This window comes from Canis aureus, chromosome 24 (assembly GCF_053574225.1).
Source record: "Canis aureus isolate CA01 chromosome 24, VMU_Caureus_v.1.0, whole genome shotgun sequence".
In the NCBI taxonomy this organism is placed as follows: Eukaryota; Metazoa; Chordata; class Mammalia; order Carnivora; family Canidae; genus Canis; species Canis aureus.
Genome location: NC_135634.1, coordinates 29,538,070 through 29,556,415, shown reverse-complemented (window position 1 = coordinate 29,556,415; position 18,346 = coordinate 29,538,070). Strand labels below are relative to the sequence as shown.

The window sequence follows — 18,346 nt, the reverse complement described above, 5'->3', positions numbered from 1 at the left end:
GTTATTGACTTGTATATTAACTCTTCATAGAGTGAGAGTGTTAATGCTTTTTGCTATGTATTTACATTTATTTTATTTTTTATTTAAATACAGATAAATCCATTTCTTTATTCTTGTGCAACTACCTCCATCATGTATGCTTCCTTATTTGGATGTTTTCTTCTAGTTTTTTGTTGTTGTTGTTTTTAATTATTTCACTTTTACATTTAACCCTAATGTATTGGGTCTGTATATTTTGAGGATCTAATTTAGCCTTATTTTTCAAATAGCCAATTTTCCCTTCCTCTAAGATTCTTTCTTTCTTTCTTTCTTTCTTTCTTTCTTTCTTTCTTTCTTTCTTTCTTTCTTTCATTCATTTTATTTATTCATTTGAGAAAGAACACAAGCAAGGGTGGAGGAATAGGATCAGAGGGAAAGGGAGAAAGCAGGGAGCCTAATGCAGAGCTCAATCCCCAAACCCCGGGATTATGACCTGAGCAGAAGGCAGCCACTTAACCGATTGAGCCACCCAGGTGCCCTTAAGGTTTCTTTCTTTCTTACATATAAAGTTATTATAATTGTTGGTTCTAGTGATTCTTGAACCACAGTTTTATTATAACTTTTATAATTTCACAGTATTTGACAAGATAGGGCCCATCATTACTGTTTATTTTCAAAATGTTCTTAGCCATTTAGATCTGTTTTTCAAGGTGAACATTAAAATCATATTGTTGATTCATACCATCCCCACTGAGAAACAGGAGAAAAGAAAAATGTGTGTTTTAATTTGATTAAGGTGCATTAAACTTAAAAATTCATTTTAGAAGAAATGACATTGTCATATTATTCATTCTTATCTAGCAATGTGTTATGCCTCTCTATTTCTTATATCTTTTTTATAACTCTCAGCAAAGTGAGTAAAATATTTTAGTTTTTTATGTGGTTTCCTGTGTTTTTCTCATTAGCTATTTTTATTTTTCTCATTTTTCTTGCTCTCTGAAATAGATGCCTTTTTTTCTGTTAGAGCATATCAAACTGATTATTACTGATATATGGGAAAGTTTTGGTATTTTCTCTATTTAGCACCCAACCATCTAATTATTTCTGAGGCATTTTCAATTTTTCCCTTAGCTTTCTTGATGTAGTATAATATGCCAATGAGAATTTTGTGGCCCTTCTTCCCAATTTGTTTCTTAATTTTGTTTCGTGTCTTATTATACTGACTAGGACTTTCAGAAAAATATTAAATTGTAGCCAAAGAAAAAATTGTGTTGAGGCTATGGGCTCTGTTGCCTGGTTTCTGATTTAACGGGGTTGCTGCTAGCATTTTATCATTTTATTATTAATGTTATCACTTACTGTTTTCCTAATATATTATTGTGAAAATTTTCAAGCATACAGTGGAGTTGAATTTTCAGTTCTTTCAATCTCCAAGATTCTACCATTAACATTTACTGAAATATTTGTTTTCTTTCACATCTTGTAGCAGATTTTTAAATTATCAATAATCTTGGTTGTATTACAGAAGTAGTTATCTGTACTTAGTGTTCCGAGATTTTTAAAAATCAACACTGCACTAATTGTTGAAAATACAAGTGAATACAGCAGTTTCTTAGCCCTATTGTTATCAGAAGTGGCCTATGTAAAAACTTTCAATAAAGCTTTGAAATGGGAGCTTATTATGAAAATTGTTCCACTGAAGATCAACATTAAGCATCAGAAGTAGGGTAGCTGTCTAACTTGGATTACAGAGGAAAAAGAATTGAAGTTAGAATTCTTCAGTATTCTACCAGAGTTTCTAGAGAAGAAAAAACCTTTGTTCAGCTGACAGACAACTTACTTACAAAAACAGCTGGTTTTGCAGTCTACTTTCCAGGTGTATTTCTACAGTGAAATACAGTCCATCAAACTATCATAAGCTGAGTCATATTAGCCCTTGAGACCATCCCATTCTTCTGCTGACTCTATTTCCCCCAGGGTATTAGTCTCCTAGGGCTGACATAAATTTCTGGGTGACTTAAAACAACAGAAGTGTATTCTCTCACAGTTCTAGAGGCCAGAATCTGAAATCAAGGTGCCAGCAGAGTTGGTTTCTCTTGGAGACTCTGGGAGGGAAACACTTCCTTACCTTTCTCCTACCTCCTGGCAACTGCTGGCAGTCCTTGGTGTTGACTTGCAGATGCATCATCCTAACATCTTCCATTTCTTCTACACTCCTCTTCTCTGCATCTATGCTCTTCTCATTCTCTTATAAGGACTCTCACATTGGTTTTAGGGCCTAGTATGATCTCATCTTGATCCTTACTATAGTTACATCTGCAAAGACCCTATTTGCAAATAAGATTACTTTCTGAGGTTCTGGGCTAACATGAATTTTTGGGTGACACTATTCAACTCCTTAAACCCAGCAATTTCCTTAGCAAGCAGTAGTAGAAAGAGCATCAGCTCAGAAGTCCAAAAGCTTGGCTCTCATCCTAGCCAGTTCTGCAGTTTTGGGGGAGCTTGTCATCTTATCACTATCTCCATTTCTCAGATGAGGATGTTGATCAGTCAATAATCTTTCAGGGTCCTTCATTTGTCCTAAAGTCTCCATTTAAATAGTGAAGAATCATATGCATAGGTGATTTCAAGCTCTTTTCCTCTTGTTTCTCTCTGGTCTCTGATTATTTCTCAAGGGTCTGATTAATGTTGGAGAGACTTTGACATCTTTGCATAAAATACGGAATATCACTATCCTGGTTTGTACGTGAATATGAATGAAGGGGATTCCTTAGTCCTTAGGCCTTTGTGGATTAACAAAAGATAGTTGCTGTACTTGGAGATTTTCCCATTTCTTTTGTCTCGGCCTTCACTCTGTTCTTTAAAAACAAAAATAAGAAAATTTAGAATTTTTTGTTGCCAAGGATGATTTAAAACATAGATCTCAAGTAGGAGACCACAGATTCCAAAGTGCTCCAGTTTCATGTTCTCTTTCCTGCCTACTGCCCAGTAATTTTACTTAGTGATGAGAAAATGCACACTAGATTGTAGATAGTGGGCAATGTCTGACAGTCCTGAAACCTTATTTTGAATTACTAAAATGGTGAGGTTTAAATATTTCTTCAGGAGATATGCACATAAAGGCACAAAGAAAAGAAAGTTCATTTACATGCCATTATCCCTTGCTTAAAGAGTTAGCCCCCATCTTTTCTATATGCTCACCAAGACACAAAAGGAGGAATTTTCTGGCTGCAATTTTTATAGACTTCAGTGTTATTGAAATGAAAGTGCTTCAAGGACATTTCCATTTGTTACTAGCTTATGGTTTCTCATCTCATGTAAATTATTTTGCCACTTTTCATTTTAATTCTTTGCTGTCATTGTCTGGCAAAACGATCATTTGATTTCTGTCTGTGAAGATATTCACTGATTACTCAGCTGACAATGTCCTTTGTCTATAAAAGTGTAGTGCCCTTAGGATTTATTTTATTACTTTTTTATTACTACCTGTAGATTTCTGTTTATATTTCTTTCCCATTTTTTGTCTTGGAAAATGACTAGGGCTATAAAATATTCTTATATGGGACAAGTATGTTTTGAACTCCAGAGTTCCAGTATAGAAACAGATCTCTTAAAATCTTAAAGTGAAATTCTCCTACAATTTGTCTATCTGGTAACAGTAGAAATATCTATTTCTTAGATATAATCTAAAGATTAAAATACGTGAAGGTAAATGATAAATAGTGTGTATTACTCCTAAAGCTATCTTGTTTTGTTTTGTTTTGTTTTGTTTTTGGTATGAGGATAGAGAGGTGCCTAAGCCCAGGAGGTGAGGCCATCTTGAATTGTTACCATTCTATAATGTCTCTTGAATCTCCTTTCCTCTCTATTTCTGTGCCTCAGCCTACTGCAGACCCCCTCCTCAGCTATTGCTACTCTGCCTAACTGGCTCCTGCCTCTAGTATCACCAGAGATCTTTCCCTACAAAAATAATTCTGAGCATATAATACCCCAGCTTAAAAACCTTCATTCCCAATTGCCTAAAAAGTTAACGGCAAACTCTGTCATACCCTTTAAAATATGGGCCCAGGGTTTTTTTTTTCTTTTCAATTTGATCCCCAAGTACCCCATCTTATGTACAATGTATTCCACTCACACTGAACTTCTCATTCTCAAAAACATTCTAAGCTTTCATAACTCTCTTTCTTTGTATATGTTACTTCCTCTGCCTTGTATTAATTCACTTTATCCACCCTCCCAGCTCTTTCTTCAAGATCCTGCACAAATGTTGGTTCCTCTGTGTTCCCACATATTATATTCAGACCTCTGATACAGTCCATTCTGTGATATTTATAATACGTTTCATTACATACATACAGCCTTCAGTTACTACACTGGAAAGCTTTGCCACCATTTAGCCAATTGGCTGGTATAAATTAGGACTTAATCAACATTTTTTCAGAGACTAAATTATTATTTCCAAGATCAAAGTCATGAGACTTATTTCCCAACTTCATTGATAGTCTATTGGTTATGTATAGTTCAGAAATAAACACTATACTAATGTAATTGTATTCAGCTGCATCTTAGTCTACAACCTCCGAGTATACCTAGAGAAAATACCTAGAGAAAATAGTGTACAGTATGGTGAGATCTCAACTGGCTTTCTCCTGAAAGATATTAATGGTTTTACTAAATGCCTTACTTAACTGCAATCACTGTTTATTTATTCAACCATCTGTTGGTCAAACAGTTGCTTATTGAATGTCTATTATATGCCAAGCAGATTCTTTGAGATAGAAAGAATTCTTTTTAGATAGAAACTATAGTTAACCATCTTCTTTGATGCCTCCTTTTTCTGAGCAATTAACATGCCCTCTTTCACAGAGCACATATGAAAAAGACTCAAGGGATTTCGACACTAAATTCAGATAAGTCAATGATGTGATATGGTTACTGGGTCACCGTATAGTGTATTGTCTAAAGTGGGAGACTTTGGGGAAGTGAATTTGTTAATAATCCTATAACAGCACTTTCTCAGGCAGACCAAGATCACCCTATATATAATCCCTATAGCCTAATCAGATTGCATTACTAGCTGCCTTGTTTTTCAAGCACATTTTAGTTTTTTATGCCTTTGTATCTTTGTCTTTACTGTTGACTTTGCCCTTTCCTCCAGTTCAGGAGTGTCTGCATCCCTCAGAAGCCTGCCCAATTCAGTGAGCTTTCCCAGATCAACCTCATCCATAGAAATATCTTTCTATTCTGAATTTAGTTAACTTATCATTATATCCTTAACTAACAGCCTAGGTGTATTCTAGCTTACATATTCTAGTTATGTCACTGTTTTGACTGTTGTTTTGACTCCTTCAACTGTTTATGTATTCTTCCTCAGCTGAACCACATTTTTCTTAAGGTCAGGGCTTATATTTGAGCTTATATCCACTCCTCAAGTACAGTGCCTTACTCACACTCATGTAATACATTTTTGTTGAATATTTTATTTCCTCACCTACCTATGTCTTTCCTAAAAACCCTTCCACTTTATGTCAGTATTGTGTGTCTGTTCCCACTGCAAAAAAAAAAAAAAAGAAAAAGAAAAAGAAAAAGAAGAAATAAAGAAAATAAAAAGGCTTTAAGAGCTTTGCAGTGAATGTTTTTAATTACTACATCTTATATATTTACCATTTGATAAAATATATTTTATCATTTTAAATTATACTGTCTCTCTTGAATTCATATTTTGCAAACATTGAATCACTACAGAAAAACTAAAAGATATGAAAGCAGTACTCAATAGCCTGGCATATACACCTCCAGCTGTAATAGTACATTTTACTGAAAATTTACATTTTGAATAGGCCTACATTTCTTAATTATAAAAATAGCAGGCCCTTAACAGAGAAGAAAGGACTAATTGTCAGGGCTAGAGATATAAACCTATAGTGAATTCTTATATTCTTTGATTTGGAAGAAGTTATTGATTTCATTTTTACTCTGATCATCTTTATTTGTTATCATTAGATCCCAAAAATACATAGTAAAAATGATTTTTTAAGACATTTTAACGCATAAAGTCATATATACCATGAATAATTGCAAATTCTAACTTAGCTTCCAAAAGTACTGTGGCTTTCTGCTAATAATCATTAGAATGGCAGTCACAATCCTAGTATTTTTTTAGATGATCCAAATACACCTCCCAAACATAAATTATTTATGGGGTATTAATCATTAATTTAGTGTTTAATTGTTTCAATGTTTTCCTAAAGTTCCATGTTTTAAAAAAAGATTTTATTTATTTACTCATGAGAGACAGACACAGAGAGAGAGACAGACAGAGACATAGGCAGAGGGAGAAACCCTTCTCACAGGGAGCCTGATGCGGGACTCGATCCTGGATACCGGGATCACACCCTGAGCTGAAGGCAGACGCTCAACCACTGAGCCACCCAGACGTCCCCCAAATTATTATTAAAAATTAAAAACTTATGAAAATGGGTAATGCCTGGGAGGCTCAGTGGTTGAGTGTTACGCCTTCGGCTCAGGGCATGGTCCCAGGGTCCCAGGATTGAGTCCCACATCGGGCTCCCCTAAAGGAGCCTGCTTCTCCCTCTGCCTGTGTCTCTGCCTATCTCTGTGTGTCTCTCATGAATAAATAAATAAAATCTTTTTTAAAAAAATTAGGAAAGTAGCATATGTTCATTTCAAAAACTCGACAGAGAAGTATGTAAAACAATGTGAAAACCAGTCTTAATTACCACAAATACTTCCCTGTCTTCCATCCAGCTGCAGTATTCTTGCCCTCAAGAGATAATCATTTCTTTAGTATGTTAGTATGTATCTTTTGAGACCTTACAATAACTCTATATCTCTGATTTTCAACAGTTCATTTACAATGGTATTTATTTCTTTTGGAGATCCCTACACTGGGTTGGTAGAGACTTTATCATTATTGACTTGTCAGCACTGCCATCAATGGGGAGTACATATAAGGATGAATCAGACCTGTACCTCAGGTGGCTTTCAGTATAGTAGGAGAGAGATATATATAGTGATAACTGTAATACAAGATGAAAAAAATGTGAGAGAGGAACAGATGGAGTGCTATGGGATTCATGGGGTAATATTTACCTTTGACTGGCCAAGAGCTGATACTCATTCCATATCCTGAAAGACAAGATTTGTGTTGTAGGGAGGCAAAAAGCAGATATACTAGCAGGAGAAAGGCACAGAGATTTCCAGGAGTTTATAAGGTTATTCTTTTTTCCTAGACTATATCATCCATATATGGTAGTAGCAACAGATAAAGAAGCAAAGATAGTTTAGGGGAGAACTCTGAACATCTCTATAATAAACCTTTAAAATTTTTTAACAGAATAGTGCCCATGACTAGAGAGATATACACTAGGAATATTAAGTAGACATTGGAGGGGGTGGATGGAGTGTCACTGACTTTGCTGTTAATTTGGAAGAAGTGTTGCTATAATGAGGTATAATGGCCCTAGAGCTGCTGCTGAAATAGGACCTGTAGGTCTTAACAACAGCCATATTCCATCACATCTGAAAAGGCCTTGATTGAAGACATACCTTTATTTTATGTACCAGTGAGGGACAAAAAAAAAAACAACAACAACAACAACAAAAAACACACACAAAACACTTAATTTTCAGACACCACTAATTTTAATATATATCCTGATTTTAGAGATTATAATACTAAAGAAATGTACATCATAAAATCAGTGAAACAGTGTAATTGCATAGGTACAGGGAAAAGATGGGGCATGCAAGAAAAACAGGAGAAGAGCTGTTAAAGAAGGGAAGATGAGATCAGTTACAAGTAGAGAAGTAGATCTTGAAGAGAGTACATCTTCCTCAACCAGGAGATGAAGAAATGAATGAGCAATGACTCAGAGAAGTTGAGACGTTGAGAAGCTAAAAACATCAAGCAAACTTATATTAAATAACCTCTGTCTTGGTAAAAGAGGAGGCAAGGTAATCTGTAAAAAGAATGACTGATGGGTATGAGGGCTCAGGACGTAAGAGTGAAAAGGTTTCAGGTAAGTGGGTGTGAAAGATGGAGTATTAAAAGCAATTAGAAAGGACAGAAAGAGTTCCCATCCAAAATGAGGAGCCCAATTAAGGTTGAAAAGCACAGATTTATAAAGAAACCAATTGGCCCTATTTTATGACTTTGTCCAGGAAGACTTGGTACCCTGAGAGAAGGATGGAAGAGAACATGTGGAAGGTGCTTTCTGCAGGGTAGGAGATTGGCTGGACAGGTATGGTGGAAGGACAGAGAAGCTAAATAAGTTTCTCTGAAGGGATATTGTTGATTTGGCTCACCATGAAGTTCAGGCTAAGAATGAAAGGTGAGTCCAGAAGAATAGATAAACAGATTTTTTTTTAAGTTAAGGGGAGCATTTTAAAGGGATTCAAGATTATAAAGAAGTCGAAGAAAATATTATTTTGAAGAGGAGGAGTAGGTAAGTAGAAAGTTGATTGGGAGAATTTCAGAATTAAGATCATGGAGGTAGAATTTAGAAGGTTGAGTCTTGAAGATGTGATCTTTCTAAAACACAGATAGGTGTGTATCTATCTCCATGTGGCTTGAAAATCCAGTTTCAAGATGACATCTTTATTACTGACAAGAACAGACAAGACTTATCACAAGCTGGCCCCATCCTATGTTTCCAGGCTAATATCACCTCATTTCTTCCTGTGAACCCATATTCTAACCACACTGAATTTTCTGTGGCCAGAATCCTCAGGCTTTTATCTACCTTTGGCTTTTGCACATGCTGTTCCCCTTGCATGAAATGCTCTTCCTTTTCTTTGCCTTGCAAACTCCTGCCCATTTTCAAGACCCAACTCAAGATGGCACTTCTCTGCCACATCATTCTGGGTCCCTGCGAACAACAGCAAGTGCACTTTTATCTGTGCTCCAGCAGTACTCTCTTCAGACATCTTAGGGAATTTTACCACAAGCATATAGATTTATATGTCTCTCTCTTCAATAGATTGTAAACTCCTTGAAGTCAGAAACTATCTAATTCTCTTTACCCACAGTGCAAGCATGCAGTGTTAGGTACTTAATATCTGCTTTTATTGTTTTTGTTGAATTTTAAATAAATTAGCTAATACAGTGCTTCTCAAACAATGTGCATTTGAATCCCCTAGAAATCTTGTAAAATTTAGATTCTGATTCGGTCTGAGGTGGGGTCTGGGATTCTACCTTTCTAACAAGCCCCCAGTTGATGCCGGTGCTGTAGGCTCATGAAACTAATTAAAAGTGTCTTTGCCCAAGTAAATAGCACAAGTGGAGTAAAGGTCAGTAGGAATGTGGAACTGGAGCAGTTATGGGGACAGTCAATTGAACACTCCATATGAACACTAGACCCCTAAAAATGATAACAGAAAATCATGTAGGAAGAGATGCTTATATTATGGAATCAAGCAGGAGACCACTGTGGAGGATGGTGGGTGACCGGCCTGGTTATGATCTAGTTTTAGGACCTAATGTTTTAGCAAAGGAAAGGCTTTCCAGTGATAGCATCTGCTGTGTTGGGACTGCAGCAAAGGATGGGCTCCATGGAGATGGTGGGGCAGGACAGTGGGGGCAGGGGTGGTAGTGTCAGAAATCCAGATTTGGGGGATTCACAAGAAAGGTTTGCAGCCTCCAGTTTTTTATTTTTTATTCCTGGTAGAATGGCATTTACACCATCACAGACCCAGAGGGTAAGAGAAAAGAAAAGCTGCATTCTAAGAGAAGGGAAGCCCCTGAAGAAATGAGAGGTCTAGAATCTGACAAGGGATCATTTCCTGATCCATAAGCATATAGGTTCAAAGCATGAAGATCTTTTTCTTCAAATTATAGTTGACAGAAAAAGTAGCCCTAATAAACACTCTGTTCCCACATAGAGTCTCGTAGGTCTGATAATGCTAAGGAGGAGTTCAGTAACTCTGATTTCTTGTAAATACTATTGTATAGAATGTGTGCTTTTTTAACATATGGAAAAAGGCAAAAATATTTATATCTCCTCCCACTAATCCCCTTCCCCCACAATGAAGTAATTGATTTTTACAGCCTGATGAGTACTCTTCCAGCTTTTATCCATGAGATTTGTGAACACACAGATAGGAATTTTTCAAATTTCATAATGGTATTTTCCATGCACATTATTCTGCAAATTGTTTTTCTCACTTAGGAATGTTGTAAACATCCCTCCAGGTCAATGGATAGAGCTCTAACTTATTTTTTTTCCTAGTCATTTTTAAATAGCTGTGTATAAATATAGATGTCCCATGATTTGTTCTGCCATTCTCTCATTGATGCACAATTTGGTCATTTAAAACTTTTGCCACTACAAAATATGACACACCAAAAAAAAAAAGTCCTATTGTGACCAGTGCCTCATAACAGAACTCTGTGATCTCAACCACCTATATGTGTATCACAAGCAACTTTTATATCAAGGACATCTTCCAGTGAAGCAAAGCAGTAACTAGGCCTGCACTAATATAGTAGCCACTAGTCACATTTAGCAATTTAAATTTAAATTTGCTAAAATTAAATCAAAAAATTCATTTCCTCAGTCACATCAGCCTCATTTCAACTGCTCAGCAGCCACATGAGTAGTGGCTCCCCTTCTGGAAAGTAAAGGCCAGACCATTTCCATCCTTACAGAGAATTCCATTGGATGGCCTGGCCTAGACACTCATGTTACATCCTAAAGAAGAACATATTTTTCAGTGGGTTAGTGTTTTAAAGAGAGCACATTTTTTAAAGTTTAAACTTTGTGTCTTAATTGGTTGCCTCTGCAGTTACTTCAACGAGAATCAATACCCAGATGAAGCAAAGAGAGAAGAAATTGCCAATGCTTGCAATGCGGTTATACAGAAGCCAGGTGAGGAGCAAGCTGCCATTTTCCTCAGTGGTGGAGCTCTCAGCTTCAGATCATCATTTGGGATGAAAAATCTTCTTTTAGTCGTTCTGTTTGGGTACCTTTAGCTCCATCCTCATCACCTTCTTGTCTAGTCACTGCCCTGTCCTGTTCAAGCAGTACTTCTTAGAGATGTAATTATGGTACTCCAGATCAAATGTTCACATGAAAAGTTTCCAGGGACTGGCCCTGCTTTGAGATACTAGACCTTGAATTTATATTTTTAAAGACTACATAGGTTTCTTTCTCCAAAAATACAGCGTAACTATGTCAATTCCAAAATAATTTTTAAGTTTAGAATATTTAAGGAAGGCTTGTAAATGAAAAGATTTAGATTTTTTTTAACAAGTGTTTTATAATTCTGTATTTCTGTTTGAAGAAAGAATTCTTATTGGAGTTGGCATCTTTTTCCTTCCCACATTAGGATGACTTCTGCATATAGCTAGGAAAAATTTAGGATAGTTCCATCCTGAAGTCCTGTTGTTCCTATGCAAGTTAGCCGAGCCACTTAAACACACATGACTTTTCTTCCATGTGTTAAAATATTATTCCACATTTCACAGTTTTTGTTGCCAGAAACCATTCTCAGTCAAGATGAACAGTTGATCGTCATTTGGCCAGTTAATTTGATTGGCTTAAAGGTTATATACAAAAGTATCAATGTTTTATCATAATTAAACTGTAATTTATTCTTCCTTACCCAGAAGCCAGACTTCTAGCAATCTAAGCCCTGCAGACATTACCTCCAATGACACCTATACCCTTACTTCACACTAGCCAAAGTCCCACCCCTGAAGCTGTGCAGGAACTCAAAACCTCCCTGGAAAACACTTCACCCTATATCATCAATGTCTTGCCTGGTTTCTGGCTTTTCTACCCACTGTGGATTAAAACCTTAAAACAAAAGGAAAATGGAGGAGAGAAAGGTACAGATGGGTTCTTGTTGGTCAGCATGGTGGTAATCCATAAGAAGTCACATTTGACAGAAAAGAAGATAATAAATCTAAAATGCAATCTGAATTGGGCTATGCGTCTAGCATAGTTACAATAATGGATGGTCAGAGTACCTTTAGTCTTCAAGAAAACATGGATAATAATGTTTATATAAGGCCTTAAGGATGTAAATAAACTTGAGCTACCTGGAAACTTGATGAAGATTAACATACTCATCTACAATGGTGCTAATGAAATGAAGCTTCCATGGACTATCCAATGACCTTTGAACCCTGGCAGCCTGACTTTGTGGAATTCGATAATTTTGTATTTAGTATTGGAATTCTTTAGTATTATGTGGCTTTCTGAAATATTTTATGTTATTATTTGCTATTTTTGTATTTAGTTTTTATTCATTCAATAATAATTTCAGTATATACAGAGTACTAATAAATAAAAAACAACCCACCTCCCCCTATATCTGTTATTCTGGCAATAAATGCAATCGAAAGAACTTTTCAAAAAGAAAAGTATTATTCCTTAAAACTGGTCTCAGATGAAGACTATCTGAATTTTATTGCATATATTCACAGGCAAAAAACTGTCTGATCTGGAACGAGTTACCTCCCTCAAAGTATATAATTGGTTTGCTAACAGACGGAAGGAGATCAAGAGGAGAGCCAATATTGGTAATGTATCAGAGAGGCTGCTTTCACTTTTGAAGCAGTCATAGACCTTGTGTTGAGAGCACTGCACCTTCAGTTTAGAACTGCAGCTCTTAATGATCCTAACTTTTAAGCCTAACAAGCCTTACTTTTTTCTTTGTGTTTTTAAGAGTATTATTTGCACTATTTGTATTATACTAATAATGACATTGTTCTCAGTGTTCTAGAACCTAGAATTAGACATGGCCCCTGACAACGTGACTCCTGTACTGCATATTAAAGATACTTGCTAAGGTCTTGAGCAAGGGAATGAGACCCTGAGCTGCCTTGTTGTTATTGGACTGTGACTTAGATATTAAGAAACATATGCTTAATAGAATTGGAATGAAAAAGTCTTAATAAGGAACACAGCAAAAACACAGACTTTTAAAAAGCATTTAAGAAATGTGAATTGATAAGATTGGGGTGGGGGGTTGGTTTTGAGCTTCTAAAATTGTCTTTCATTTCTAAACTTACTCCCTCTCCATGAATATAATTCTCAAATACTTTATAGAACCCCGAGACAGAAGGGCTGTTGAATTAGTTGGTAAGTATTTATGAAGCGCCTAACAGTCAACCACTCACATGTGGCTCACATAGAATTAGGGGTTCCTCCCCTGGCCTGTGTGCAGTTGAATTCTATGTTTGCAAGTTAAAAGAAACAAAACATAAAAGAATCTGGGTTCTTGTTTAATTACATCCTAATTTCCTCAGCACAAAGGTTAATTCAGTGTTTAGGCTATTACAATAATGTAACAGATAATTTAGGGATCTATTTGCTTTTTTCGAAGAAGCAGCAATCCTGGAGAGTCATGGGATAGATGTACAGAGTCCAGGAGGCCATTCCAACAGTGATGATGTTGACGGAAATGACTACTCAGAGCAGGTGAGCAGCCAAGAGCAGAGGTTCTTGGTTACAGAGCGGGTGGGACAGTATGACAAGTCAATTCTGTGGGTGTGTTTTGTACGGGGTGGGGGAAAGGAGACAATCCAATGTCCCTCTACTCTGCTCATGTGTGTAGTTAGATTTTCATGTAATTTGAAAGGAATGTGGTAAGATTCAGTTGTCCTGTTAAATTTGTGAGAAACTGTTATTCACCCACATGGATTTATTGTCATACAACAGGATACTTGGCAAGTACGCAATGGGGAGGAGGAGGAGGGAAGAAGTTCAGAGGGAGGCAGAGAAGCAGAGAAGGTAGAAGAAGAGAGGAGGATCTGATCCAAACAAGCAAGTTACACCATCCACCACACACACACTCAATGTTTGAGAAATACTAGGGGCTACTGGGTAGCTGTAATCCATGCCTAAACATGTACCAATGCAGCACACAGTGGAAGGTCCCACCCACCACGGCCCCATTGCAGGGAGAACCCTCATGCCCAGATGAGTGGTTCTTCCAGAGCCTCTGGCACATTGACACACACATCCTTTCATAAATGCATGTCTTCTCAACTCACCCTGACTTAGTCTTCATTGCTTGAGGGGAAAAATATATTTAATTGTAGCCACTGGATGGAATAATTCAGTAACTAAGAACATGGGAATTCCACCCACCTCCCCACCCCGCATATCTCTTGACAAATTTCATTAATATTGTCATAGGACTTAAAATTCATTTCTGTTTGGAATGTGAAAAGAATGTATGATCTCTACTGGACGCCAGCAGGAAACCTTGTTCTTTCCTACAGTGTATATATACCTCTTCCTCAACCCTCAGCCAGCTCTTAAATGTAGTCCACTGTGTTCTTCCTTCTGCCAGCCATTTTACAATCTCTGCTTACCAACTTGATTGCAAATGCCACAAGAGTGCACACAACCCCATGCTGAGCCCTTTTTAAACCCCGAAGACCTGTCTGTGAAAATGGGAATGCAACAATGATGTCCATAATTCCCCTGGGAATTACCTTTTCTCTTGGTAGGATTCCAAATCATAGCTCCACATTTTACTCAAGAAAATACTCTGTCCTTCTCATCAGAAACATTCCTGTTATTTTTCAGTCTACCAGTGTAGGTGGATCATTTCCACTGTGTTTTCCAGATGCCCTAAGGGTAGCACATCCCATGATTTTTTTTCTAAAGGGACTTACCCTTTCCAAAGCTTTTTAATGCAGAGTTCCCCTGAAGATGTGACAGGTGAGAAACTTACCCCTCATTTGTAACACCATCTTCAGTGCCTGACAAACATCCTGCAATGCCAGTTTCCTTCACAGCTTTATTGTTTAACACATTGAGCTGTGCACGGAAGGAGCACTTCACACTCTCGCTAAAATACGACACCTGCCACTTCCCTGGCACAGCAGCCTTACAGCAGGAGAGCACCACACATTTTCTCCCAGAGCCATTTCTGGCTCTTATACTTTTGTCCTGTTGTAATTGAGAGTTTTTTGGGTTTGTTCTTTTATAAAAATGCATTTTTACCCATTAGATATTGGTGTTTGTAGTTTAGTCTAATTTTTTCAGCTCAGTAAAGAGATGCCATGAGGTCTGGTAATCTCTTTGTAAGAGTACCAATCCAGAATTTAATAGCTCACTAATTCGGCCTTCAATGACTAGTGCTATGTTCATTGCAAACCTAGAATGATCAGGTTTGATTATCATCACCAGCAGCCCTTTGGATAGAAGGAATAAAATTCTCAGAAAAAACATTTTGGTACTTCTTATTTGTTGAATCATAAAAATGTCAGTTGGAAATCTGGACCTATTTCCATTCAGTGGCTACTTAAATACATTTCACCTCTATTATGTCATGAGCCCCTCCCCCACTGTTTCCTCCCACGAATGTTCTGCCCCCCTTGCCTTCAGCATGCCTCTCTGTGAGTTGGAGAATTTTACCAATCCACTAATAACATTTGTTTCTTATTTCTGCACATCTAGGATGACAGCACTAGCCATAGTGACCACCAAGACCCCATCTCATTAGCTGTGGAAATGGCAGCAGTCAACCACACTATCTTGGCATTGGCCCGACAAGGAGCCAACGAAATCAAGACAGAGGCCCTGGATGACGACTGAGCAGGGAGGGTTGAACAGGAGAAGTTAACTTAGTTTAGACGTAGCACCTTAGCAGACTTTCCTCGGTCCTTAACATGTGTTCTTACAGTATAACTTGCAGTTTCTTGTATGTCAGTTAGCCGTTAGGGTCTTGTTCTGTGAAGATGGCATGGTGCCCTCAGCCTTTGCATATACTCTCTCAGTATTAATTCCCAGTAAATAATAACCAACCAACCAACCAAACTTCCCTCTCCCAGCCCCCGAGGCTAGAAAATCTTGCTGCTCTGTCTTAGCATTCCAAGAAAGTGCTTCCAGGTATTTAGATAGCCCTCAGTTCTCCAATATTAGGCTACGTGTAAAACCTTGGGTACCTTTAGATTCCTGTAACACTAGTCTGTACCTTTTTCCTTCCCCAAGACTGATAGGATGCAAGCTGAGGTAGTGTGGCCCAGGATTGACAGACACCATTTGGGGAGTGTCCACAGAGTAAAAGGAACACTAGAATTCCCACTCAGGGTGGGAATAATTGATTTCCAGCTGCAATAAGCCGTGCCTCATAATAGTCACACTGTGGCTAGATTATACTTCTTTGGGTGCTGTGCTAAGAATGTCCATGGAAAAACTTGATCTCAAATTTTGGTTGATGTTAACATGCCTGACACAGACATCCTTTCCTCTCACAAGCTGTGTGACTTAGTAGATAAAATACTGCCTTCTGCCTTTGGGACCATGATTCAAACAAAAAAAAAGACAAAAAACAAAAGTCATTAAAAAAAAAAAAAAAAACCCAGCTTGAGAGCATTGGAAAAAAACATGAGCTGAATGTCTAATGGATGTTAAGTCCAGTTCTCAGAACCACTGTACATTACATGGCACAGGTGTGTGCCTGCCTGGAAAAGTGCTGGAGGCCATCATGGAAGCTGCTCTGCCTCCTGTTTATGTCCCCTTTCCCTGCTACCAAAAAAAGTCAAGGATGGAGCTAAGGTCACAAATGACTGAATGAACTTCCAGTCTTTGTATCCATTTACTGAAGCCCCCTCAATATGAGAGGTTGATAGAGGACTTTATAGTGGGATTATGCTGACTGACTATCACAAATGCAAATACTTTCCTAAATAGGAGCAGAAAAAACAGGGGACAATTGCCACTTACGTGGAGGGTCTTCAAGATACAACGTGATGTGACTGCTTTGGTGTTCTCTTTACTCTGTCCTTGTAGAGGTGTGAAAAGCTATATTGCTACAGGCAATTTATTTAATAATTGGAAGCCATATTGATAATGGATGTGGTAATATTTGTAAAGTTTAATCTACTTTAAGCGGCAGTAACTAATGGAATTTTTTTCCTTGATCACATATGTAGCACTTTTGTTACTTTTTAAAGATATTTATATTTGATAAATCTTTTTTTCATTTTGAGAACTCAAAATACCAAACAGTGAACTTGCGTTATAAAGTCACCCTGTGATCACCTTGTCATCTAGTAGCAAAATGATGAACTATTCATGCATCAAAGAAAATTACATCTGCTGGCCTTGTATGAAAATGATCTCTTGGCATCCCGATTAAATGACACACTGTCACTGTGGGGAAGAGGAAACCGCCTTCGATGTAGCGGCGTAGGGTGCGTCTGAAGGAGGCATGACTGCTGTATACTTTCTGCTTCGTTCCATCTCTCCTTCCTACGCATGGTGAAGCCTTGCGGGGCTGGCTATTCAACAGGGCTTCTGTCCTGTCATCCATTACCTGAGAACGATTTCTAAGATGGAAAGAAGGTGCCATTTCCTTACCTCTTCACCCCTCCTCCCCCACCAAATGTATTCAGCCTAAAACCATTGAGGGAGAGAAACTGACTGACCTTTGTTTTGCCCTTCCTCATTAGTGAGATATTAAATTAAATACCCACCAGTTTTTAGCTGGTCTGACTCCATGTAAGGCACGTGCTGACAAGGGCTTCTCTGTATCTGTTCATCCTCCTTAGGCCAGTGCGCGGAAGCCTTCAAGAGGGCACGAAGATGCCACCTTATATGGGGCTGTGACTTTAAAGAGCTGTAGGCAGGGACTGGGCCTGCTTTTGTCTGTGGATTTCAGGCAGAAAGTGTATGTGCTTCTTCCAGCTTCCAAGAACTGAAGAAAAATGGGGTAGTCTTTTCTGTTTTACTGTATTACTTGAACCAACCAATTCAAGAGTAGCATTTGTTATTCTCAGGAATGATCCCCCTGCTCATTTTCTTTCTTAGTGTGTTGGACTTTTTATTTCAATTAGGAGATTATGTTATCTTTCTTTCCTTTTATATTACGTAGAAGAAATATAACATGTTGTATCTTTCCATTTCGGTGGAATTTTGTCTGCTTATTCTCAGTTGACTCAAAGAAAAGAAGTGAGAAAACTATACTGTCTGACAAGCCACATCCATGATTTATTGTAAGGAGATTATTATAATTGATAGCTTCTTTATGATGGGATTGTCAGTATCATTTGTTCTTGCTGGTCTTTTTAAAGAAACAGACTCAAACTGTTAGGACAGCTGCAGTTTCTAAAGAAATACAGTGATTGCCAGAGAAGAGCTAAAAGGTTTCATTGTTTTAAGGCCTTAGGGATGGGGAAAAGCTTCAGAGAATAAAGGAGAGTCGGTATCCATGAAAGCAGTACAGGGCCCTATCTGGCAACCTGGAAAAAAAGTGAAAGAACATGTCTACTGATGCAAGATAGCTTCATATTGGGTTCAGTAGGAACAGGAAGAAGGAATCTTTCATCCAGAAATCTTCTTTTAATTGAAGAAGACTGCTGGCCTGCTCTTAAGACCCACTG

The 18,346-nt window shown here is 37.6% G+C and overlaps 1 protein-coding gene across 17 annotated transcripts in view; it reads left to right on the top strand.

Moving 5' to 3' along the window:
• HMBOX1 (homeobox containing 1) overlaps positions 1–18,346 on the top strand; it is a 191,070-nt gene that overhangs the window by 161,501 nt on the left and 11,223 nt on the right. For 3 of the 17 annotated variants that reach the window (XM_077868683.1, XM_077868693.1, XM_077868692.1), the window contains exons 7-9: positions 10,786–10,868; positions 12,431–12,526; positions 13,333–13,427. In XM_077868683.1, the coding sequence (XP_077724809.1) occupies positions 10,786–10,868; positions 12,431–12,526; positions 13,333–13,427 (274 nt within the window). Of the gene's footprint in view, positions 1–10,785; positions 10,869–12,430; positions 12,527–13,332; positions 13,428–13,667; positions 13,773–15,419; positions 17,159–18,346 lie in introns of those variants that run through there. The other 14 variants (XM_077868682.1, XM_077868679.1, XM_077868685.1 and 11 more) reach the window with 11 other exon arrangements.